This window comes from Barbus barbus (assembly GCF_936440315.1).
Source record: "Barbus barbus genome assembly, chromosome: 24".
NCBI classification, from domain to species: Eukaryota; Metazoa; Chordata; class Actinopteri; order Cypriniformes; family Cyprinidae; genus Barbus; species Barbus barbus.
In genome coordinates, this window is record NC_136752.1 from 4,553,798 (window position 1) to 4,578,820 (window position 25,023).

Sequence of the window (25,023 nt, forward strand, 5' to 3'; positions counted from 1 at the left end):
CAAGACTTGCTACTGCCAATATATCCACAGACATGCTGCTGTGAACATGAAAGAAATACTGCTGCTGCACATATAACATACATGAAAAAACTCTATTCAGGTGGAGCTGGGGAAGGTGGAGGGTTTCTGAAGTGTGCTACTGCAAACAATGGCCAAGTATTTAAATGTTGAGCAGCGAGGTGATTGGCTGCTGATGCAACAAAAATCAGCTGCACCATGTGAATAATAATGTCATTATGTCAGACTGAGTTAGAACCTATCAGTCTGCACCATCTAGAGTTTCATAACAGAACTTTACATTCATTTTACAATACACCTAGGGATCACCCAGAGCACCTGCTTCAAGATTTACCTGGATATGGAACTCTGCCTTTAGTGACCAGCTCCGTAAGCAGGATTCCAAAAGACCAAACATCAGATTTAATGGTGAACTTCCCATACAGAGCTGCTTCAGGAGCCGTCCACTTAATAGGGAATTTTGCACCTGAGATACAGACACAGGAGAAAGAAAGAGATGTATTAAAATAAACATGCACTGGAATATCTTTTCTTAAGGTCAGCTACTAACTACTTTGAAATCATGAAATCAAAATATACTTATTTTTACACGTCTTTCACATGGACAGAAGAATAAGAGACAGGAGATAATTAGAGACCAGAGACAGAGGATCTTAAGGTGCCCAAGGGTGCAGCTGAGCTACACTATATATGTTTGGAGTGCTGCCCACAATATAACGCTCTGACTTCACATTTATTTTCCTAATATGTATCTTATTGTGTACAATTCATCAGATCACATTATTCTAAAACAAGATTTAATAATTTGCTGCTCTTCTGAAACAGCTTTTCTTTTCTGCTGATGTATACAGTGTTGACCGATAATAACAAAGTTCACTTTTCACAATCCAATCAAATCTCAATTTGCTGTATAAGATTAATTAATCTGTAAATCAATTGTGAAACGATTTGCTTTCAGAAATGGCGGATTCTGGCACAAACAACGCAGACAGTTTTGTGGCAGAACTTTTGTGTGCGATGAACATTTCATATTCAAGACCGTTTCATGGGATTGTGCCAGCTCTTCCTTTTGCTTGGCCATTTTATTGAAAAAGAAATTGTGACATTTCAGGTAACTTTTTCTAAGAGGCTCACTGTCCTCTACTCTCCCGCAGCCTCTTTGGCTGCTATCTCTCTGCACCACAGAAACAGGATAAACAGTCTGCCAATGAAAAAAGCCTCTTTATCTAGCAGAGATGCCAAAATGTGTGAGTAAAATTGATCAAATCACAAAATAAAATGTGGAGCATATATCCATGGACTAGAACGCAAACACACCTTGTTTTCTTAAATAAAAGTATGCTTTTCAGGATTTGAATGTCTTTGGCATTCACATCACTGAACAACTGGGCAGCCATCTAACACTAACCATATACTTTTATGTTTCATTTAAGATGGTATCTATAGAGCACAATCATATTTGGCAGTGGTTTTCACTTGAGTGTTATTAAACAGATTTCATAATTAATTATGAAACAAACAAACAATCTGAGATTTGAGTTTTGTTAAAAAAAATCATCTCCTGTTTAGAATATTGTAAATAATATCTTCAGAAAAGTTATGACCTGTGCTGGCAAAATGAGCCACAATGAGCAAATTTTCAAAAATGATATATGATTTGCTGGAATCAGACGAAAAATGACAGCTACACCAGTTTGAATCCACTTCCTTTCTTAATATTAATTGCTATATCGATGCATAAAAATGATGCATAAAAACTGATGCAAAACAACAACAGTAGAACAAATATAAGAAAGAAGCAACTAGGCCTAGTGCATTACTTTTTTCATTTTACATCTAAACAAACGTATTCAAGTATCACTCCATCACTCCAGTGTGTTCATTTCAAATAAACTGATTATTAAAATTACAAAAGCAGTTCAATCAAGAGCAGTGATCTTTTCTTTTATCGTTAGACTTACATTAATGAGACAGATGGCCTATATAGTAAGTCCTACTGTACTGCACGGATCTAATATGTTTGATGTTTTCAAGCGTTCACTTAAGACATGACAGATTTTGTTTGCATGAATAGCCTAATCAAATACTGTAATTCTGTGTATACAGTATGTGTGTATATTTATAGGGAAGCGGTCAGTCAGCGGCAGCACGAGAAGCGAGCTCCGAGAAAAAGGTACTCCTCTCAGATAACGTACAAATAAAGATCATTTTAGATGTTTAATTACTATTTGGAGCACTGGTATTGCTAAACGAGGGTTTTCACTCTTTTTTGTCTGTAGCTCAAAATTATCCCGTGCTCATTCCGACTCATTTTGCCAGCACGGGTCACAATTCTACTTTTGTGTTCCACTGATAAATGGTGACTTCTGGAACAACATGATGAAAGACTCAACTATTTCTTTTGGATGGCGGGTGGGGGGCAACAGCATCCAAAACAATTCATATATGTATGTGTCCAGATGGTGCGTTTCTTACCCTGTCGGGCAGTGTACTCATTGTCCTCAATGAGTCTGGCCAGGCCAAAGTCAGCAATCTTACACACCAGGCTATCACCAACCAGAATGTTAGCAGAGCGCAAATCTCTGTGAATGTAGTTCATCCGCTCGATGTAGGCCATGCCTCCAGCCACCTGAATGCACAAACAATTACACTGAAATCTGCTGAGCAAAGTCAAATCCTTAAGGAATAGCCTAGTGCTGAAGTCACTTGAGGTTAAACTAAGAAATATTGCCTTCTGTGTGTTACAGTGTGATATAGCATGATAGGAGACCTACATATAATAAAATAATATAATATCACTTCACACACACAATAGGGACCTGAACAGATTCTTTTCAGACCCAGTGATTTAAAGCAGGGTTATTTTCATCCTCCTGTATTTGTTACATCATTGATCTACAGTGGCCCCAAACACTATTTTAAGTAGTATACCTATTTTTATCTTTCTTTGAAATAAATGGTGGTTTGCTGTTTTTGTGGCTGTAGTGTCTAAATATTTTCTGGGACCACTGTAGATCAGGTTTAAATTAGGTTGCTGTACCTGGGCCGCCATGTCGACGAGGTTGGGCAGCTTGAGGGCCCGTCCCTCCCCGTCCTTCAGGAAATCTAGAAGACTTCCTAAAACATACAACATACACGTTAGCTTCAGCAAAACAAGGGACATGCTGCTATAAGTACGTGTGTACACACACACACACACACACACACACACACTTAAAAATAAAGGTGCTTCACGATGCCATAGAAGATCCTTTTTTGTCTGAATGGTTCCAAAAAGAAACTTTAACATCTGAAGAACCTTTCTGTTTCAGAAAAGGTTCTTTATGGAGAAAGACGGTTCTTCAGATTATAAAAAGGTAAGAAAAAAACGGTTCTTTAAAGAACCTCCGATTGAATGGTTCTTTGTGGAACCAAAAATGGTTCTTCTATGGCATCGCTGTGAAGAACCTTTTAAGCACCTTTAGTTTTAAGAGTGTACCTGCGTAATCTTCGTAATATCATCTTCATACCTGCGTAATATTTGTGGAGTTCAGGAATTTTTCCATCAACTGTCCACTAGGTTTTCTAGCAGTATTAGGTTAAATGTCTGCTTCCTCCATTACAGCTCTTCAAATTAAATTTAGCCCACTATAATTTCTTTTTCTTTCTGTCCAATAAAGCAGAGTGTTTTGAGTCCTCAAGTGACAATTTCTAAGGTTAGAACATCAACCTTCAATCCTGATTTATCTTTAATTGGATTTTTTTTTTCAGTTAGGCCTACAAAACCCATCAGTGTTGCTAAAATAGATACATTCTATGTCTGTCCTCATGTTAACCCATTCTCTTCACTTTTACTATGAGAACGACGGCTGACCTTTTCCCATATACTCAGTGACGATGTAGATGGGCTCCTCAGAAACGACAGCGTAGAGCTGCACTAGTTTATCATGTCGTAATTTCTTCATGATCTGCGCTTCCTCCAGGAAGGACTCTGGAGACATGGTTCCCGGCTTCAGGGTCTTCACAGCCACTTTAGTGTTGCCATTCCATGTGCCTGACAGAAACCACACAGCAGAGAGTCAATGCAACTGCACAAAGCTCCTAGAGGAACTGTATGCCACAAAATGACTTTCATGCACCCCAAAAAAAGTTCAGCCTCCTCGTTCATGCAAAATTAATTTGCAATTAAAGCAGCCATTAGCACACAAGTACACTGATGGGGAATTTACAATGAATTAATTGTGCCCATTTACAGCATTGTTTATTTGTATTAACTTTCTATATTGTTTTAGCACTCTTAAATTAATTATGCAGATCAACACAAATTTGTGCTGAATGCAACTTGTTAAAAGTGTGCATGGTTCTTATGCAATCTTCAGTATGCTATTTTTAGTATATATAGATATTTTTACTTTGCAACAAATTTTTTTGTGTGATGTACATAATACTTGTGATTTATGGCTGTTTTTCTGCAGGACATAGTAGGGAATTTCAACAGACAGAAAAAGAAACTGTTAAATCCACAGCACTGGAATCTGCTTGCCTTTAAACGACACTGCAATGGTGGATATTCTGATCATTTGAAGTTTGTAATTTATTGGGTATTAAAATGCCTTCTGCAATCCTAGATTAATAGAGACATCTGAGCATCCCAACCAACCCTGAACTCTGCCACTGGCGCAACCAATCTGACCAATGGCAGATGGAGTTTTTATAATAATTAAAGTGCTTTACTGTCCATTAAATATCTTTTTTTTCCCAACTTGAAATACTTCAGATTACAGAAGACAATGTTGCAAACATCATCTCATGTTTACTTGCAGGCAATGCCAAGGTGGTACTCAAACGGTTACATCTGATGCGGTACCTGGTTTTTAAAATCTGCACACACACACTAATCTGTGTGCCTCTGGTCATTAAAAACTGAATACCAGCAGTGTCCTAAAGGCAATAATTATAATAGGCAGATTCAGGTGATATTTTTGGATGCACATCTACAGGGAAAGTGAGAGATGAGCACACAACCACACTTATCTTGAACAAGACCGCTTGTGATTAACAGAGGTGTGGAACAGAAGAAAAAATCTCCTGGGGCATTAGTCATGATAAACACCCATAATTCAACTTGATACTTACTGTCCTTATTCTTACCTCCATTCACTGGCGTAGAAGAATCGCTGAAGCTCTTACAATAATTATCAAAACAAATTTGAAAAATGTGTGTGCAGAAATTAGCTCTAGAGTTTACCTCGAGGAAAGTTTGTTCTTGTGAAAAAAAAAAAAAAAAAAAAAAAAAAAAAACATTTTTTTTTTTTTTTTGCGAAATTTATATTATCAATGGCAAGTTCACATGTTCATCTAATCCTTGTGCATGGAATGGGTAAAAATAAATGGTTTTCTGTCAGTAATGAAGGGGTAAAACCAAAGACTTGATGCAAGAGCCCTCTGGACTAATTCATTAATATGTTAATAATAGAAATAGTTCAAATGAAAATATGGCATTGTCTGCTCACCCTCCAAACCTGTATGCAAAATTAAAATCTGAAGAATCTTTAAACTGCTCTTTTACAACAGTTGATAATAACCACGACTCTCAGACAGGTTTAAAAAAAAAAAAAAAAAAGATTAGGGGTGGGTGATGTGGCAAAAATATAATATCATGATTTTTATAGACTTACGAAATGTTTTGTTTTATGCTGGTTTTTAAGACTCTAGCCCTATTCGCACAGGATTAGTATTATCTGGCACATTCGCACGGGATAAGCAAGGCCTGTGATTTTACTCAAATTTACTGACTTATTTAAATATATAAATATATATAAATATACTGGCTTTGCGTAACATTATAAACAGAAGAATGTTCCCGACCGCATGCTGCTATACTGCTATACATCCATTCAGTCTTTTTTTTTGCTCTTCTGTTGTTTTTCAGCTTTCTCTTTCTGCAATTTGTATAATTCTATTGTGTAAAGCTATAGGACCCAGCACCCAAAACACTAGCAAACACTCCAACACAGCCTCCATTCTTTGCGAAAGAAGGATAAAAAGATGCACAGGAAACAAAAACCTTGAAAAAATGATAGGATACTGCCAAATCCTGGCCAAGTCACAGAGATGCCTATTCGCACGGGACTAATATTGTAACAGGACCTCGGTGTTCGGTGAAATATGGTAGCATTTGCGGGGGGATTTTTACTTTACAAATGACAGACATGGCTGATTCGCACGGGACTAAGATCACAGACAATCTCCGCAATTATTACAAATGACTAGAGGTCACCAGGTAATACTAATCCAATGCGTATAGAGCTTATTTTAAAAGTTACTGTCAAACTTATTGAAGACAAACAAGAAGAGTCAGAACAAAGAAACATCCAATAAGCAGTAGAACAAATTAATAAATCAGAAGAAAGATACAAAAAATGAAGTAAACAGGGCTTTAACCCCCGGTTTCACAGACAAGGCTTAAGCTAGTCCCAGACTAAAATGCATGTTTGAGCTGTCTCAACTGAAAATATCTTGCTCTGACATATGCTAAAATATGTCAGTGTCATTGTTTTGTGTCAAGATGCACACCTTAATGTTTTCTTCTAAGGCATTTTTGTAAAAGTTGCTTAAATATCTTAATTTAACTAAGGCCTAGTCCTGGCTTAAGCTAAGCCCCGTTTGTGAAACCGGGCCTAAATGTTTCCGGTAAGTCTGTCTGACATTAAGCTATTCAGGTGAGAAACATACAGAAACTGAATAATGTAATCAAATGTCAAATACAACACTGTATGAATGAAATATGACTTTTATTAAAGCTGCAAGAAGTATTCATTTGAGAGCAGTTAGTGACTTTCAATCTTTTGTTGTTTGATTAACATTAATTAGACAGCAGCAGGTTTATTAGGCTGCTATTGCTATTAATTATTATTATTATATTATTGTAGCAGTTTGCACTGAATACAGTGTAATCTGTTTATAAGAAAAAGAAAAAGCACAAATGTCAGGGCATGTCAAATCTTCTCCAGGACCTCAAAACCCCCTCAGACCCCAGAGAGTTAAGACCTAAGTCACGGAGCTAATATACTGACACAGTATATTACAGATGTTTTTGCAGCCGGGAGTTTGTAAGCCATGGTTACCATTAATAGACTGTATATAAAAAATAAAAAAATTTATTCTTCAAGATAAAATAAAATAAATGTATTAGAAATAAATGTGGAAATGAAATGGTTTAGGGATGTCAGAAGATTGTCATAAGAATGTTTGTGAGCAACCAATATTTCATAACTAACAGGATTAGATGAAAATGCTTCTCTGCAAGCTTCATTTAAAGCCAAAGTTTGTGTGGAATCAGAGAATGTGGGAACTGCCTTACCGCACCAAACATCAGCGAAACAACCGGCCCCCAGCTTCCTGTCCAGCGTCAGAGACTCGCGTTCGATTTCCCAGGAGTCATGGCTAAGTCCCACCGTATCAGGGATGTAGACCATGCACACACCGGTTAAATTAAAGCACAAACCATCTGCACTCTCTATAAAGGAGGAGGAGTAGAGGGGTTAACTAGCCGGACGATGGGGGAACATGCAATGCGAGAGAAGGAGGGTGGTCACCTTGTTCTGAGAGGGTCGGTCACTTCATGATGTCTGAATATTCCTGAAATGGATGCACACATTGACCCACTTTACATCTATTGTGAGTGTGCTTTTTAAAAGCCAGAAGGATGACTTGGCAATCGTCATTACACAAATGCTTTTGTTAGAGCTTAACACATATTGAACCTGGAAGATTGGTTTTAAATAAACTAGCTTATATATCCAGACTTTGTGAAGTAACTCCACCCCTCACTTTGACCTCACTCCATCTCCCTCTCTGGGGTGCGTTTCCTAAAAGCAACTGCGGGCGCAAGTTCCGTCATTACCAATAGATTTCAATGGAACTTGTGACCATAGTTGGCTAACGATGCTTCTGGGAAACACACTCCTGGTTGGCTGTTGCTTAGCACTGTGGGAGGAGCCATACCCATCCAAACCTCCCCGAACTGGCCGTTGCCTAAGCGCTTAATGAGCTGCAGTGACTCCCGTGGAATCTCCCACACGTCTTTGGTTTTGACAGACAGGTCGGTGAGCCTTGGCATCCCTTTGTGGCAAGGGACGACCAAACGACAGCAAAGCCCCGCTGCCCGCTCTGAGCATGTGCACACAGACATATACAGATACACACAGTGTCAGAGAGAGAGAAAAGACGAGCATCAGAAGCAGTGTAGAGTTTTAGCGTCACACCTGCAAACAGCGTGCAATTTGTGAACCCATGTTGCAGGTTTCTTTCAGTGGCATCTGCAATTGTTCATGAATCACTTAATGTCACTGCATGATTTCTTTCACTTTGTAACAAAGACATATTGGCTTCTTGAACAAAACAACAACAACAACTAGAACCTGGTAACTAGGGCTAGGCGACAAATCGATAACGATAAATATTGCGATTTAATTTTCCTCGATATAATGATAAGAACAAAACAGCGCGACTCATTTGAAGAGCGCCACACGGACCGTTCATCCGCTGACTTAAAGTTCAAATGGCAGCGCAGCGGTTGCGAGCTCACTAGAGCAGATGCGTTTATGTTCACTCACTGATGAGTCTCAGTTAAGTGAGCACTAGTAAACAGCTTGAGCTCAGTGAAAAACACAAATGACTCGGTGACAAACTAGTTTAAAGCCAGATGAAACAGCACTGACACACAGGAGAAACACTGTGCGCAACGATACAGTCAGAAGGCTTTTCAATCTACAAATTACCATCATTTACCATGAATTTACTGTAGTGACACTAACTGCACCATGGTATTGTGTCAGAAATGTGGATATTCATATTGAATTTCATTATTAATGTAGATATGCATTGAATGTATTAACAGAGCATTTTTATGAAATATATATATTTTTCATACAAATACCTAGAAACCATATAGCCTACATTTTTACCATGGTATTGAGGTGCAATATGCGGTTTTAACTGAGATTATCATGATCAAAATGTATGCTACTATGAAGGACCAAGGAAAAAAATTAAATAAATAAATAAAATAATAATAATTAAATTTCACCATAAAAAATTAGGTTGCTGCAATTGTTACAGATTTTACTGATTTTGATAATAAACATAAATTTGCATCTGCATCCTAACTCAAGCTACTATCAAATGTGCATTTCTAAGGGACAAAAAAATGTAATATTATAATTATTATTATCAGGCAACACAAACCTGTTTATTGATTTGAAACAATACCACTCATTAGAGCATGCAGAAACTAACAAATAATATTTTGTTCCATTAAGATATTTATTTTGTTAAGGAAAAATGGCTGGAAAAGTGTAAAGATTTTAAAAACATTTAAGGCCCGGTTTCACAGACAGGGCTTAGACTAAACCAGGACTAGGCCATAGTTCAATAAGGACATTTAAGTAATTTTTATAAACATGCTTAGAAAAAAAAACCATTACTGGAGTGCATCTTGAGACAAAAAAAGGGACTGATATATGACTGATATATTTTAAGACCAGTCAGTGCAAGTTTCTTTCAGTTGAAACAGCTCAGATTTACATTTTAGTCTAGGACTAGGCTTAAGCCTTGTCTGTGAAACCGGGGGTAGTGCTTACCATGTTCTGGCCTTTAAAGTGGAAAGAAATAAAAATTTGACATTCACTGATATGAAAAAAAAAAAATTGTGATAATTTTTTTGGCCATATTGCCCAGCCCTACTGCTAACTGACTGAAAAACTGTGATGGTCAGCAATAATCATTCAGTCTGGACTGTTTTGTAGCTTCTTTTGAGATGTTTACCCCTTATTGACTGATATAGGACATGCCTGTTGGGCATGTTTTGACATTTAGCAAAGGGTTAATGTTTGGCATTTTCCTACAACACTGCAGCAGTGTTTACTCCGGACTGTAAAGCTGAGATAACAGAACACTTGGCACCAACAGATGCATCATTTCAGGAATCAGTCATTGAGTACCATCTGCTCTGAGCTCGAGGAACCCGAGCATGTATCCGGCCTCACCAGCCATCAGCATCATAATTCAGTTTTTCACCCTGTCACACATTCAGTTTCAACCCTGATCAAACACACCTGTCTGGAATTATCAAGTGCTCCTGAAGATCATTATTAGTTGGTTCAGTTGTGTTGGATCAGGGTTGGAGCTGAAGGTAGATCTCCAGGAACAGGATTGAGCACTCCTGATTTAAAGTTTGACTACAGGACAAAGTGCCACACACCAGTCCATTTTAAAATGATTTCTGGGATTTGTTTAATGTGGAATGCAGTATGGGTCAAAACTGGTATTAAAGTAACCATATAATTAGCCTATTTTAGTATAATGGATTTCTTAAAGGGATAGTTCAACCAAAAATGGAAATTCTGTCATCGTTTACTTTCATTTACTCTCGTCATTCTGAAACCATACAATTTTCATTCATCTTTGAAACACAAAGATATTTTTAATGAAATTTCTGATACTCCACTGAAAGTCCAAGCATTACCCTTACGAAAAATTAACCATGGTTTTACTACAAATAAAACCAAAAAAACCATGGTTACTATAGTTAAACCATGGTAACCACAAATTAACCATGGTTTTGCAACACTAACCATAGTTTAACCAGGGTATTTGTAGTAAATATACAAATGGTAGACAAAGCATGGTTACTACAATTTTACTATAATAAAACCATAGTTAATTTTCGTAAGGCTACTTACCTTGGGAGCTTGTTTGCCATATTTTATATGATCCATGTATATGTGAAGATCAGTGTTTATATGTTAATAAAAGCTTAAATTAAATTTGTACATCACAGGCCGCATTTACACTACAGTACATGGCACAAGTGACCCAATTCTGATTTTCCTCCCTTGTGGCAGAGATATGACCCACAAACGTGTAAGCAGGAAAAAGCACATGGATTCTGTTTCAAGCCTCATTCATGTGTGGAAATAGATCTGATGTGAATCAGAAATGTTCATTTCAGAAGACTTGGACTAAACCGCTCCATTCATTTGGATGATGAATTACAATTTCTTTAGTGACATGTCGGTGAACGAATCAGTGTTTCCGAACGAAATATGTGAATAATTCACTCCTGGCCCTCCTGTGAAAAGCTGCACTATCATACGCCTATAATAAAAACTGAATAAGCATGAACAATGACAGGGTCCTATAATGATCCTAAATGCGGCTCTGAAGTTTTTGCGTAAATTAAATGCCCCATCGGAGCAACATTAAACTTTGTTTCAAATATATTTGTATGTAGTGTCCTGTACTGTAAATGCATTTTGAAGCTATATATGCCTCTGCAGATGATACGCACTGCATAGCACATGTAATATTTTGTCCTGCATTTGACTTCAAAAAATAAAACAGTATTACTAATCATTCTAATTTTAAATTATGATCATATATTTTTTTTGTGTGGATCAATACAGAATAATTTGAAAGAGAGTAATGATGGATTTATGAATTGATATTCACCCACTCCGAGTTGTTACCTAGCTACAGTTGAGAGCAGCTGATGCTACTTTTCACATTTACGATTCAGATGCACCAAATAATACAACGTGACAAGAGACCAGGGGGACAGGGCTGGCCGGTGGAATCACTTTAAGTTTTGGACCAAGCCATCGAAGCAAATGAAGAAACAGACTGCAGAGTCTTTAAATGCACTGCCGTAACAGGGAACATTACAAAGACAAACACAAAGCTCTGCTTCTGAAAGCGAAGGCGGTCAACAACGAGAAACACAGCAACTGACGCCGATACACAGTTAAAGTCAGCACGAGGATGTATTATTATGAGTATCTGTGTGTATGTTTGTTCTCTGGGCTCAGTCATGGAAGAAGCAAAATGCACACGCTATCTAAAATCCATATGACTCATTCTAGATGCATTAACAGTCAATATGTTAACTGGTGCATAGACAAAGTACATCCTATTGAGAGATAGAGAGAGAGAGCCTCCTGTAGAGAGCTATAAAAGCACTGTGGCATTATGGGATATAAACTATAATTGCTTACAATCATTTTGCATGTCAGACTATGAAATGAGATATACTGAGCTCTGTGTATTGGGTGTGTGGAATGAGAAGCGTGTCTATGTGTGTTACCCGTGTAATGCTGGACCAGCTGTTGAAGCGTCTCAAACTGAGCTCTAGTGGTGATGTAATATCCTCCACTGTCCAGTTTACGGATTTTATAATGTTTCACGTGGTCCCCCTTCACATCGTCCCAGTCCCGGATAGACAAAGAGAAGGCACCTGCCACACAGACACAAAACAGAAGTGCTGTTGTCGTGCAGTATTATTGTGCAGTGTGGGAAATACTGTAGAGTAGTGATGTGCAATGCAGTAGATGGTGTTGTGTAGTACATGCTGCTGTGTGTAGCACAGTTAGGGCTGAGAACAAAGAACCGATTGTTTTTCACTGGTTCCACTAGGTTCCAGAAGAATTGTTCCCAATCAAAGACTTTATTAAAGCTTTAAAAGCAACGAACCAAACCAACCATGTGAATCGCAACATTATAAACTTTATAAGACAATTATAAGACAAAAGACGGCTTAATAAGAAACACAAGTGCTGCATATGATATGATGGATAAATATAAAACTATTGATTTGAGGATGTAGATTATGTATATATTTATTATATATTATGTTTACTGGAAAAAGTAGTTTGAGAGTCAAGGGAGACTGACTCAATTTAGTCATTCGCAGTGCTTTGTGGGAGTGTGTGGCTATTTTTTGCGATTTCTTTGCACAATCATTGGTAATGTAATTTTTCCACTAGGAATTATGCTTTTAAAAAGTCATATTTACAGGTGACAAATCAGATACAGAGTAACCAGGGTCAACAAAACATACATGACAGCCAACATGGTTTGTGTGAGTATGAGTGTGTGTGTGTGTGTGACTGGGTGTTGGGTTTGGAAGTATAACTAAACAAAATAATACAAAATTAAATAAATTAATATTTTTTCAGGGTTTTGTTGACCCTGGTTACTCTGTATTGTGAATAAATCACAGCTGAAGGGCGTTGTTAGGCACGAGTTTTTGTTAAAAAAATCAGCTCCCCTATGGAGAAAATGAATGGTTTTTGTACTTGCAGAGCTCACCTGTTGCACTCTATACCATTTAAACCTTGAAAACCTTGAATGTAGTTTCCTGCACTACGATGGCACAGAGAAAAACATCACAACCAGTGTTGCCGATTATAGAACCAATTAATTTTATGAGCCATTTCTTCATTTTTATGCCATTTTTTTCTTTTTTCTGAACTAAACGCATACAGCACAACACAACAGAACCATTTAGAAACTAGAATCGTTAAAAGAATAATTCACTCAAAATTTCTATTTTATAGTCATACTCTAGTTTACTTTAGTTTTAAAAAATGAATATTGTAAGTGATTTCTGGTAGCCAATGTTGACATTTGAAATCACAAAAACAAACTTAAACAAACTAAAACGATTAGTTCTGTGAAACTAATGTTACTTACCTATCGAGAAGAAACAAAGCACCCTCGGTGCCCGATCGCAGGCCTTCCCGCTCCTGGAGTTCTCTCCAGCGCTGGAAAGCTGATCCGATCTTTACACAGGTCCCACTTCTTGCATTTTTGAAAAAATGCATACCCCACCTTTAATGTTGTTGTGTGGTACAGTAAGTGTTGTTTATTACCTTTAGTGGTTTCGCTCTCACGGATCAGGTAGGTGCCACGCGGGTTCCCTGTAGAAAGAAGCTGCCTTTCTGCATCCTTCCGGCCCAACTTTCCAAAATACCAGCTGAGAGACAAAGAGAAAGAGGGTCTTTATAAGTATTCCAAGTCTGCATTTCTTAATACTGTTAATTAAGCCAGGCCTGTTTGGATCTGCTGAATGCATTCTTTCTGAATCTGTGAAACATGTGTCATATTCATAATGTTACAATGAATGGAATTTTTTATTTAGGAAAATATGTAAACTTAATCACAAATATGGATGGCTGGGAGACATTTTTACAGCTCTATATGTTAACATACAATCTGAGAGGCCTTACGAATAACATCAGAAAAATGCAGAAAACATCTGCAAACTTTCATCAACTAAACATCTCCTTCTGGTTAAAGTTACGCATGTTAGACTAAGCCAGCATCTGACATCAATCTGGCTTTTGAAAATTGCAACTTAGGAAATCACAGGAGAAACACCATAATTAAAAGTTTCATGTTTAGCAAAATTGGTCCTGCTCTGTTTTAAATTTGTTAAGATTGAAACAAACTTAAAGCTGTGTGAGGGTATTTTTTACGTTTGTGTGTGTGTGTGTGTGTTAAAATGTTTCCTTGCCAATTAATTGGTAGGTTCCTGAAGAAAGGTTTTCAGTCTGACATGTCAACATTTATCCCAACCAGTGGTGGTCTCTGCCAATGGGTGGGACTACATGTTTGTTAAAACAACTAAATAGGGGAGTGACTGGAAAACTTGCTTCAAAAAATTATGTTTGCAATTTAATTTGGGCACAAAAGCGACAGAATCAGGATGCAGTCAAAATTCCGAAGGCAAAATCCAATCATTTCAATAAGAATCTTCAGATACTGTCTGATACAATGGTAATACATGGGTCAACTTTTGGGAAGTGTCTTTGTAATTTGTCCCAAACAATAACACGTATGTTGCCTAGCAATAACAGTCAGGAACCACCCTGTACTGCATCTGTATCTGGATTCATTTAGAGTGGGCCGAGGTTTGTCATGAATCCTGCTGAGAGGTCTATGGGTTAAAGTAAGAGTGATTAAAATGACATCACTTTACCCCCACCCTTAACACACACACACACACACACACAAATCATCCAACACTTACTCCTCAGCCTGGATTGAGTCCACAGGGGCGACATAATTGCTGGGAATGTAGCCGGTTCCTCCTGTAGTGAGAGAACGGGCGTCCCACCAGTCACCCTCACTGACACAAACAGACAAAGACAGAGAAAAACACATTATCTTCTTGTCATGGCAGAACTTGAGAATTATTTTTAGCAGACTTAGTAGACTTGTCTATGCATCTGTCCTTCCATATGCTCATCCATCTGTTCATCCAAAACCTCAATTCATTCATCTCTCAGTTCATTCAATCATCCAGCAACCATTCATACGTTCGTTCATCCGTCTTCAGTATGTTCTCACTAAAATGTAAAACACAACACACCCTATACACACTTTTACCTCTTCATACACAGAGAAACAAGCCTGAAAGGTCAGAGGCAAGCGTCACAGTTTCTTTCATTCCTTTGTTTAGATGGACCAATTAACAGAAACAAAGAGATCCCTGGTGGTCTTTTTAGGTAGAACTGTGTGTGTGTTTTGGAAAACTATTCTTCTCTTCCTTGAATATTTTCATTTAATTTCATATTGCCATTGTCTCGCATCTCTCTCCAACAAACCTTTCACCACAAGTCAACAACCACATCCACAACACACACACACTTTCACACACAGAGTGGTAAAACAATCTGATCTATACTTCTGTGAGTGTCCCATTTATTCGATAATATTCCTCTCTCAAATAGCCTGTCCTCTTCACACAAAATATCATTTCCAAGAAAAACTTCTCTCATCTCTCCCAATCCTTGTGTCCCCAGACACGCACACACACACATTTCCATGCACTGTTATTAGAATAATAGCTTAGCTTGAGAAGGCATGCTGTATGGAGCAGTGGAGACTACATTACCACCAGCAGAGGGCGATCTATTGTTAAACACTCTGGCAATGTACAAACTAGAATACAGGCTTTACTACCTTGCAGCAATCTATATAGGATTCAGAAGCTAAGGAGGTCGAATTAAAATGGAATGAAATTCATAACAACTGCTTTATGTGTAGAAGTATGAATCATTGTGAATTGCCTATAAATTACTCAACCCTTGTGAAAAAGAAGTGACTTGTGTACTCCAAATCTTAAGTTCCAAGTTGAAACACCTGCTAATAATTTTAACCGTACTGAACTTACATTTTAAGTTAATAGCTGTACTAAATTGCAACTTCATCATTACAAATGCATAATTAGAAAAATATTTATGCACATGAAATACATGTTTCAGTAGAAACGACACTGAAGTATCTTTTAGTTTACCATAAATGCTTGTCTGGACACTCAGTAGTACACTTTAACCATATTTCAAATACTATAGGAGCAATTAATAAATAGCATATAAAGATGTACTTAAGTCTTATTTAGGTGGGCCAAAAAAGCACTCTTAAAATGACTCATTTACACATTTAATATAAATGAAAGCCAAGCCGTATTATCCAATACATAATATGTGTCCTTTAACATCTCTATCGCAACGTATTACTTGATTTAATCTACAGTACCAATATTTATTTGTAGCATGATCATCATTTGCATACTTTATAATCAGTCATGTAACAATGTAGCATACTGTTATTTGTACAGACTGTATGAAGCAAAGACGATCCACTCATATATGTATTAATGAGAAAAATATGGCTAGGAAAAAAAGTGCCACCTTATATTTAAAAAAGTTCTTTTGTATACAAATCACACTGTACGAATTTACATGAAATCGTCACCATGTGAAATAGTTAGATTTCCTCATGAGATCAGGTTGTCTTGACATAATTTATTCAAACAGTTACACAGACTTCTGTTTTTCTCCATTCAAGTACATGGACTATTTGCACGGCTGAAAATAGCTGTAAGGGGGTGTTAGGAAAACGGTTGCCGAGTGAACTGAGTAGCCTTAAAGGGGCTTTGAATAAGTAGTGAGCTAATTTTCCATGTTGAACATACTTGATGTTTCAGGTCTTAGACTTACGTGCTGTTGATGATTTGAAACTTTTCGCCTTTCCTGAAACTGAGATCATCTTCTGTACGGGCCTCATAATCATAGAGAGCAACAAACAGAGTCACACCTGAGACACAGAGAGAGAGAGAGAGACCACATCAGCACCATGAGGATTAAGATTAAATTAAAGCATACTTTTATCCTGGAAAGGGACAACAACATAGTGCAGCGTGAGCACTAGGAATGAAAAAGCCATTTTGGTCTGCGGATGCTTTCAGACAGATCAAATGACATTCAAGACCTGCAATTAGGGCCTGCAGGAGCCATTTCAAGACTGATTCTACTGATTCAAGAGCACCAATCCACTACAGTACAGACACGCAAAGACCAGCACACTGAAAGCTACACCTCTCCTACCGGGATGTTATAAACAACGCTGTGTGGGATCAGGATGGGGAGCATTTGTCTGCAAAGTCATCTTAACTACTGTCATTTTGATTTCGCTGTGCCTGTCAATGCGTGCCTCGAATGACTCCCGCAAGATTTGAGATATTTGGTCACGACATACTAGACTCGGAGTAATGGGACACAAGCAAACCAAACCCCTCATTAAATGGAACCCAAACCTAAAATCTGTCATTAAGCACATATTCAGTAGTACAGGAATGGGCTAACACTCAACATTTAGCAGTCTGACGATTTAAGCAACAGATCATAAGTGATAAGTTCTTTATAGATCGTGGCCATCTCATGACAAATTGGCCCCTATAGGGGTCACAGTAGAGTAGGGGTCATGAACTGCATTTGTTTTTTATTTTGTACTGAGGTCCACTTCTAATTCTATAATAGGCTATTTTCAGTCCTGTTTTAACCCCCCGCTCTGTTTGAATAGGTGTGGAGGATTGTAGACTCGGAAGTAAACGCCCCCTGCTGTGATTGGATAATAGTTGTGTATGTTTGACATTCTTCATAGATGGACGCTGCTGTGATTTAGATTAAAAAATGCATACATATTCATATCAAACGATCTGTTTAACAGACAAATCAATAGTGACCACGCAATAAAAAGAGTTACTCACACTTGTGTTGGATCCAATCCAGTCGCATAGCATCCTCTTTTAGTTTCAATCTGTCTGAAAACCCTGTATTGAATTGTGCCTTGTTTGTAAACGAATTTGCGGTAAAATTAAGTGAACCAAGGAACGAGTTCTTACTGACACGGTCTGGATCTTCATTAAAAATAAAGTCCATTCACTCTTTCCTAACATTGGGATCAGAAGGAAGGCAACGCAAACACTGTTTTTACACAACTTGTGGGCGGGGCTAAACAGATATTGATGTCGATCTTCTTCTGTGGAGGCGGTGCTTAGACACACTATTACACTCTAAAAAATAAAGGTGCTTAAAAGGTTCTTCACAGAAATGACCAAGAACCATTTTTGGTTTCCTACATTTTTATAATCTGAAGAACCTTTTTCGCCACAAAGAAGCTTTTGTGAAACCTAAAGGCTCTTCAGATGTTAAAGGTTATTTATGAAACCATTTAGACAAAACTGGGTCTTCTATGGCATCGTGAAGCACCTTTATTTTTAATAGTGTACATCATAGAGTAGAACATTCCACAAGCTGTTGTTTTGGCAGACTGGCTTCAATAAAGTTTGGAGTTCTGAGCCTCTTATATGTCAAAAGATCAAAGAAATTGTGGTTTCTCAGTTCATGACCCCTTTAAAGGATAAGCTTAAGGTTACTGAGAATTTTATTATGATATATATTTTTAAAGGTCAGGTTCTTTGATGTGTCCCACCACAACTTCTTGTTTTAAATAAGAAAAATATCAGCACACACTCGTAAAAATATAAAATAAATATTTTGGGGTTCCCAAAGGATCTTTAAGTGTGTCTTAGTGTGAAGAACATTTTAATAATATGAATAATTTTTGTAAATATTTTTTTTACTTATTTTCTTTGTACTATGGAAAGGTTCTGTGGAAGTTAAAGGTTCTTCATAGATGCAAAAAAAAAAAAAAACTAGAAACAAACAAAAGAAAGCTGTGTCTGTCAAGACATTAATAGGCAATTTTATGGGCATTGGGTAAGATGCCACACTCAAGGTCTTCTGTTTTGAATAAATAATAATAAATTATGCAATGAAAATTTCATCTATTTGAATTTTAGTCAATTTGTCAGTCTATTTAAGTTTCCAGGTTCTCACTAAATTTCATGTTTCTAAAAACCTCTGCCAACTCAGACAACATGTATTTTGAAAGTTTTTAATATTTATGTCAGTGTAGTTAGACAGGGCCGCTCTGATATGGTCATCACAGGCGACTAAAACACTGAGCTTGTTTGAGCAGCTTAACAAAGGTTTGGGTAGTTGGGACTTTTGAAATGTCTGTTACCTGTGCCTCCTCGAGTGCGGAGCGTCCCCTGCTGTGTGGATGTGTTGACCCCTCCGAAGACTGTCATGCCCTGCGTGACTCCAGCGCCATGGAAGTTGTTGTAGTTGGGAATAGCAGTGACCCCGGAGACCCCGGTGACCCCAGTGACCCCGCTGAAGCTGGGGTAATGCTGTGGCGTGGGGTCGACGCCATACCGATAACCTACTCCACTCTGAGACAAGCTGGTGTCCCGCTCCTCGGTTAACTTAGCAGCCTCTTTGTCCTTACATTGCACACAGCCCATCCTCTATGATCTGACAGAGACAGAGAGACTAGGAATAAACTAATCGTTGTGAAAAAGAAGTACCCTTTAGCAAAAGTGTGAACTGATTACAATGAAAATGTGTCTAAAAACACTGCATTGTAAGATTTCAAATTAAGATTTTAACTGATGAACACAATTAAGCAGACTTTTTTCAAAAAGTTAACAACGTTATATATGGATTATATATAAAAACAAAAACAAATCTTAGACACACTGAAAAGAGTTAGGAAATGTATTTTTGTTCCCAAGCCATTTCAAATATGTGCGAGAATAACGTTTGAGAGCCACAGAATTAGTTTTTGCATATGGATTCATCAAAATGTCTTTCTTTCTGTAGAACTAACTTAACATGAAAAAGTAAATATGAAGGATAAACTAACTCTTTTTGGCTCAGCAAGCTCCTCTTTTGGAGGGCGCAGGAAATTCACTCACTAAAGCACTATAGACACATGCAGAGAAAGTGTGAGTGTCAAGAGTGTGTGTGTGTGTGTGTGTGTGTGTGAGAGAGAGTTCTTCCATTCATCAGTACAGGATTTTAAAACCGCGCTCGGAAGTTCTGCCCATGATCCATCAACGGCACAACAGCTGAACTGTCCAGCGAACAATAAACTCTCAAGATCTCTTATCCCTCTTTCAGAAGTTCCTCACAGTGAAATACAGAGAATGAAGACCTTTGTGAAATAGAAGTGTGCTTAATTCTATTGAATGCGCATTTGTAGTGTACTTCAAATCTTAAAAGTACACTGGAAAAAAAATATAATTTTTTTTTAAGGTAAGTGGTAGCAAACAATTTATTTGAGTTACATTTAATTAAAAAAATATGTTGAAAGTTAGTCAACTAAATTTGTTTATATAAATGTAGCTAAAATAAATTGAATGCAACCACTTACCTTAAAAAAATGTAGTAAATTAAATTAATAATTTCTCTCTCTCTCTCTCTCATATATAAAATGTATTTGCAGATAAGATAAAAGAAGTTTAAAGGCCACTGAAGTGAGAAATGTATTATATTACAGTGTATTATTTCCATATAGGTAATAAAAGTATGTTAAAGTGATTTGAATTTGAATTTGAAGTGTACTTTTTCACAAGAGGAGAGAAGGCAACACATAGAAGACGTCTTTTAGGGGAGGAGAGTAATTTACCAAAACCAAAATTTTACTTAAAATAATTCTTTTTTAGATCGGTGCTTATTTTAGATCTTGTCATATAATAATAAATTAATTGTCCAAATACATTTTAGAGACAATATATAGAGAGAGATGAAGGGGAAAGTAATGCATTTAGGTTGATTAGTAACAGAACTGGCCCACACTGTAAAAATGTACGGTAAAGAAACAGGCAGCTGTGGTTGCCGGAATTCTACATAAAAAATACGGTCCATAAAAAATACGGTCATTAACTGATATAATGTTAATATACCAACCTATTGAAGTAATGAAATCTGTTTTGTACCTGAAAAACACTGATAACCACCAAATGCAGGTGGTGATGAGAAAGTCACATGATGAACCAAAGCCCATCACAAGCAGATTTTAAATAATAACATATATAGAAGGTGCACAGTGTCATTCACACAAGCACTAAACACCATCATGGTGAGACTCATTAAACTGAAATATGCAATAAACATGAATTTAACAACATTAGATGTAACATACAACTGTAATAAACATAACTGATAAGAAAAAACTAAGAAGAAACAGTTATTTCAAAGAAAAAAAACATTAAATTCAAACAAAATTTGAAATGCAATGCAGGGAATTCTGAGAACGTCAGTTTACGGTTTTTCCCTGTAACCATTTAACAGGTTTTTACTGTAGCATTTTCACTGTTTTTTTACCGTTAAAATCACTGTAATTTTACAGTGGAGAGCTGCTTACCGTTTAAGGCAGACGCAATAAGAATCGCACCTTCTCTAACCACCAACGCAAAGGTGGATGAGTTTGAATCAGATCTGTGAGGAATTTAGATGAGCAAAGAAATGATTTCAGTTTTCTCATTTAATTGACTGATGTTCTTCATTACTGGTTCTTCGCTCTGAATGTTGAATAGTTGTGCCAAAAGGGAGAACACATGGATCTCAGTCTTTTTAGTTATGACAAACACACACAATGTAAGATAGCACAAGAAAAACTCACTGGTCACTTTGTACTCATTGTGACATGAACATCAGGAACATTGAATCCTCCCGCCACGGTTTTCTCTCTTTTCCCTTTCCATTTCTCTCAGTTTCTCAGTCAGACGGGCTTCTGCTGTGTGTCAGACTGCAGACTAGCGCTCAGCACTGCCACTGTCCTCTCGCTCTTCCGCTAATCCGCAAAGCTCCCTTTCCGTATCTTTAATATACATCTACCACTGCCATGTATAATTTATGCCTTTCTTGCCCTTAAGCAGAACCACCTGCAGGCTGTCAGTGGTGTTAACTTTGGTTCAGCCCACATCCTCTCATTTACAGTTCAAGAATGCCCATAAACAACAGCTTACTGCAAACGTGAACCCCAAAGCTCTCAGATTTACTGAAGGTAAAGAATGCTTATCCCAGGAATTCAACCCAGGCTCACAGGAAAAAACGTGACTGTGGTGACATTTCTGAAAAATATTAGGCTGCTTTTTGCACGTTCTGCAACATTTTCAAATGAAATGTACGTAACAAAGATAAACATAAATCTTACAACGTTGTTATTCGTATTGAGGCAGTTCTGAAATGAAACTGATGCTAAAGTGACTGATGCTAAAAGGTTAATGCTCTGCCACGTTTGAAAATAACATACCACCTAGTACACTCCACTCTAGCCCAAATGCATTGCTGTATCCGGTGAGCTGCTGAGCAAATTCACTATGTAAGAAAAGTATAAATATAGAGTTGGTATGTGATGGCAAACTTCAGCATGATAGAAGTGTTTTGAGGTCATTACATAGTACATAGTAATCATAATTTGTGTGAAAAGGAATAAAAGAGTATTTTTAAAGTAGTGTTTTACTGTAAGTAGTGTTCATTTCAGCTGAAAACTGCAGCAAATTGTATGTAGAGTTTTGCAAAAATGTAGTCTTCAATGAATCTATATTGCAGAAATTCTATCTGTGAAAAGCTCATTGTTTAACATAAAACACACTGCATGGGTTAGCCTACCTTTAAACTGCTTTTGCAATGCAAATCCTTATGCCATGCTGATGAAGCTACTTAAATCTGAGTCTTTCAAACAAGCACAGTACTATATAACATTGATGACACTATGGAGTTTGCAAAACTAATCCTTGTTTGCAAACAGAACACACAGAAGCCTAAAGACACACTGTAAAAAATGACCGTGAATTTAACAGTAAAAAAAGTTGTAAAAATGCTACAGTAAAAATCTGTTAAATGGTTAACGGTAAGTTCCCCTACTATATATGGTGAAAAACTATATTGGACGTCACATTGTAATTTTACGGTAGTATACCGTTTTCAGAAGTGAAAAAGAACAAATAATTTACAGTGAATAACCGTAAATTGACATTCCCAGAATTCCCTGCGTTACATTTCAAATTTGATGTTTTTTTGTTGAAATAACTGTTTCTTCTTAGTTTTTTCTTATCAGTTTTGTACATTAGGGTTGTATGTTACATCTAATGTTGTTAAATTAATGTTTAATTGAATTATTTAAGTTCCATGTTTGTTACCATAGTGTTTGTGTGAATGATATGATACCTTCTAAATATGTTAATATTTAAAAGCTGCTTGTGATAGGCTTTGGTTCATCATGTGACTTTCATCACCACCTGCTTTTGCTTGTTATCAGTGTATTACAAAGGTACAAAACAGATTTTAGTACTTCAATAGGTTGGTATATTAACATTATATCAGTTAATGAAATTACAGTATTTAACTGTAAATTTAAGTTAAAACCGTAAACCCTAAAATGTTGCTACCATATTTATTTTTTACAGTAAAATTCTGGCAACCACATAATTTTTTTTTTTTTACAGTGCATAATTATTAGCCTATTATTTTAATATTTTTGGACATCAAGGAAGGTTGTGTATATTTCATACTGACTAGTTTGATATGATAACTGAGTCATTCTTTCCTGTATGATTTCTGATTGAAATCTTCATAATCACCCCCCACCCCCCCAGTGCTGTGCAAAGGATATCATCAGAGTATCAACTGCTAACTGATGAGTACTTTATCCCTAATTATTTTAAGTAAAATCTTAAAGATGAAATATCTTTTCTGTGTGAAAACACATGTTAGGGAACGAGACACATTTAGAAAAGAGGAGAGGAGCCATGTGAGGTAATAAAATAGCGATTGTGAGGCGAGAAGAGATTGGAGAAGAGGAGAGGAGAAGATAACATGAGGGGTGGAGACGAAACAAAAAGATGTGAAAAGAGGACAGTGTGGAAACGAGACAAGAGGAGACATGAGGAGAGGACCAGAGAAACAGGAGATGAGAGGAGAGGAGGTTAATGAGTTTCTGAAGAAGACAAGTGAGCTGCTTTATTAAGGGAATGATTGTAATAAGAGATGGGAAGCAGGAGAAATGAAAAGATGAAAGGGCAGATGTAAAAAGACAGAGGGCAGAAAGTCTGCAGAGATGGAGGAATATATAATGTTTTAGGAAAAAAGAGAAATAAATACTGACAACGAGCGAGAGAGGTGGAAACCTCAAGATTATGGCTGTTCCATTACTGCAGAACTGAAACCGATATGAAGAGTCCACGTCGAACCACAATTCCATACTGGATTCATATAATTGTTGCATTTAACTGTGTAGACTGGCAGAAAAAAACTATACTCCTTGTTAGTTTTCAACCAGTATAGGTTTTTTGATGGCCGATGCAGATGATTAAAAAATAAAAACACAGTTAAAATTACAGGACACTAGATAGAGTGCAGCAGAGTATGAAATTGCACTCATGTGTGTCCAGTGACAACAGAAGACCACTACTCCTTGTTACTGAATAAACAAGAACATACACAGCCACAACATTAAAACAGCTGTGTAATTTTATGTAGGTCCCCTCTGATGTGTTGAGCCATACTCCACAAGATCTTTGAACAGTGCCTGAACTGGCACCAAGATATTAGCAGCAGATCCTGTGAGTCCTGCAATTTGTGAGGTTAGGCCTCCGTGGATCAGATTTGTTGGTCCAGCATTTTCTACAGATGCTCAATTGGATTGAGATCTGGGCAATTTGGAGGTCAAAGCAACACCTTGAACTCAGAGGCCACATTTACATTAGATGGTTCAAGTGATCCAATTATGACTTTTCCCTCCCATGTGGCACAGATCGGATATGACCCAAGAATGTGATATGTGCGACAAACATTTTCCCTAATATGTAATGAGAATCATTTAACTTTATCTGCTGTGTTGTCAACAACAAGAAGCACTAAGGTCCGCCGAAAATAAAAGCTTCATCAACATTCATAAATGTTAGTGCTGCAATTTTACTGTTGTTCTGTAAAATACAATAAAAAATAAGACAATAATAATGATAATAATAATTACAACAGCTCT

The 25,023-nt window shown here is 37.1% G+C and overlaps 1 protein-coding gene across 6 annotated transcripts in view; it reads right to left on the minus strand.

Moving 5' to 3' along the window:
• LOC306843381 (tyrosine-protein kinase fynb) overlaps positions 1-25,023 on the minus strand; it is a 62,281-nt gene that overhangs the window by 2,424 nt on the left and 34,834 nt on the right. Inside the window, exons 3-13 of one of the 6 annotated variants that reach the window (XM_079374843.1) lie at positions 19,213-19,505; positions 16,845-16,941; positions 14,870-14,968; positions 13,710-13,813; positions 12,143-12,292; positions 8,005-8,169; positions 7,361-7,516; positions 3,872-4,051; positions 3,059-3,135; positions 2,494-2,647; positions 353-484 (exon numbers count right to left, since the gene is read on the minus strand). In XM_079374843.1, coding sequence (XP_079230969.1) covers positions 353-484; positions 2,494-2,647; positions 3,059-3,135; positions 3,872-4,051; positions 7,361-7,516; positions 8,005-8,169; positions 12,143-12,292; positions 13,710-13,813; positions 14,870-14,968; positions 16,845-16,941; positions 19,213-19,495 — 1,597 coding nt within the window. In that variant the 5' untranslated portion in view covers positions 19,496-19,505. Of the gene's footprint in view, positions 1-352; positions 485-2,493; positions 2,648-3,058; positions 3,136-3,871; positions 4,052-7,360; positions 7,517-8,004; positions 8,170-12,142; positions 12,293-13,709; positions 13,814-14,869; positions 14,969-16,844; positions 16,942-17,893; positions 18,132-19,212; positions 19,506-21,657; positions 21,836-25,023 lie in introns of those variants that run through there. The other 5 variants (XM_079374841.1, XM_079374839.1, XM_079374840.1 and 2 more) reach the window with 5 other exon arrangements.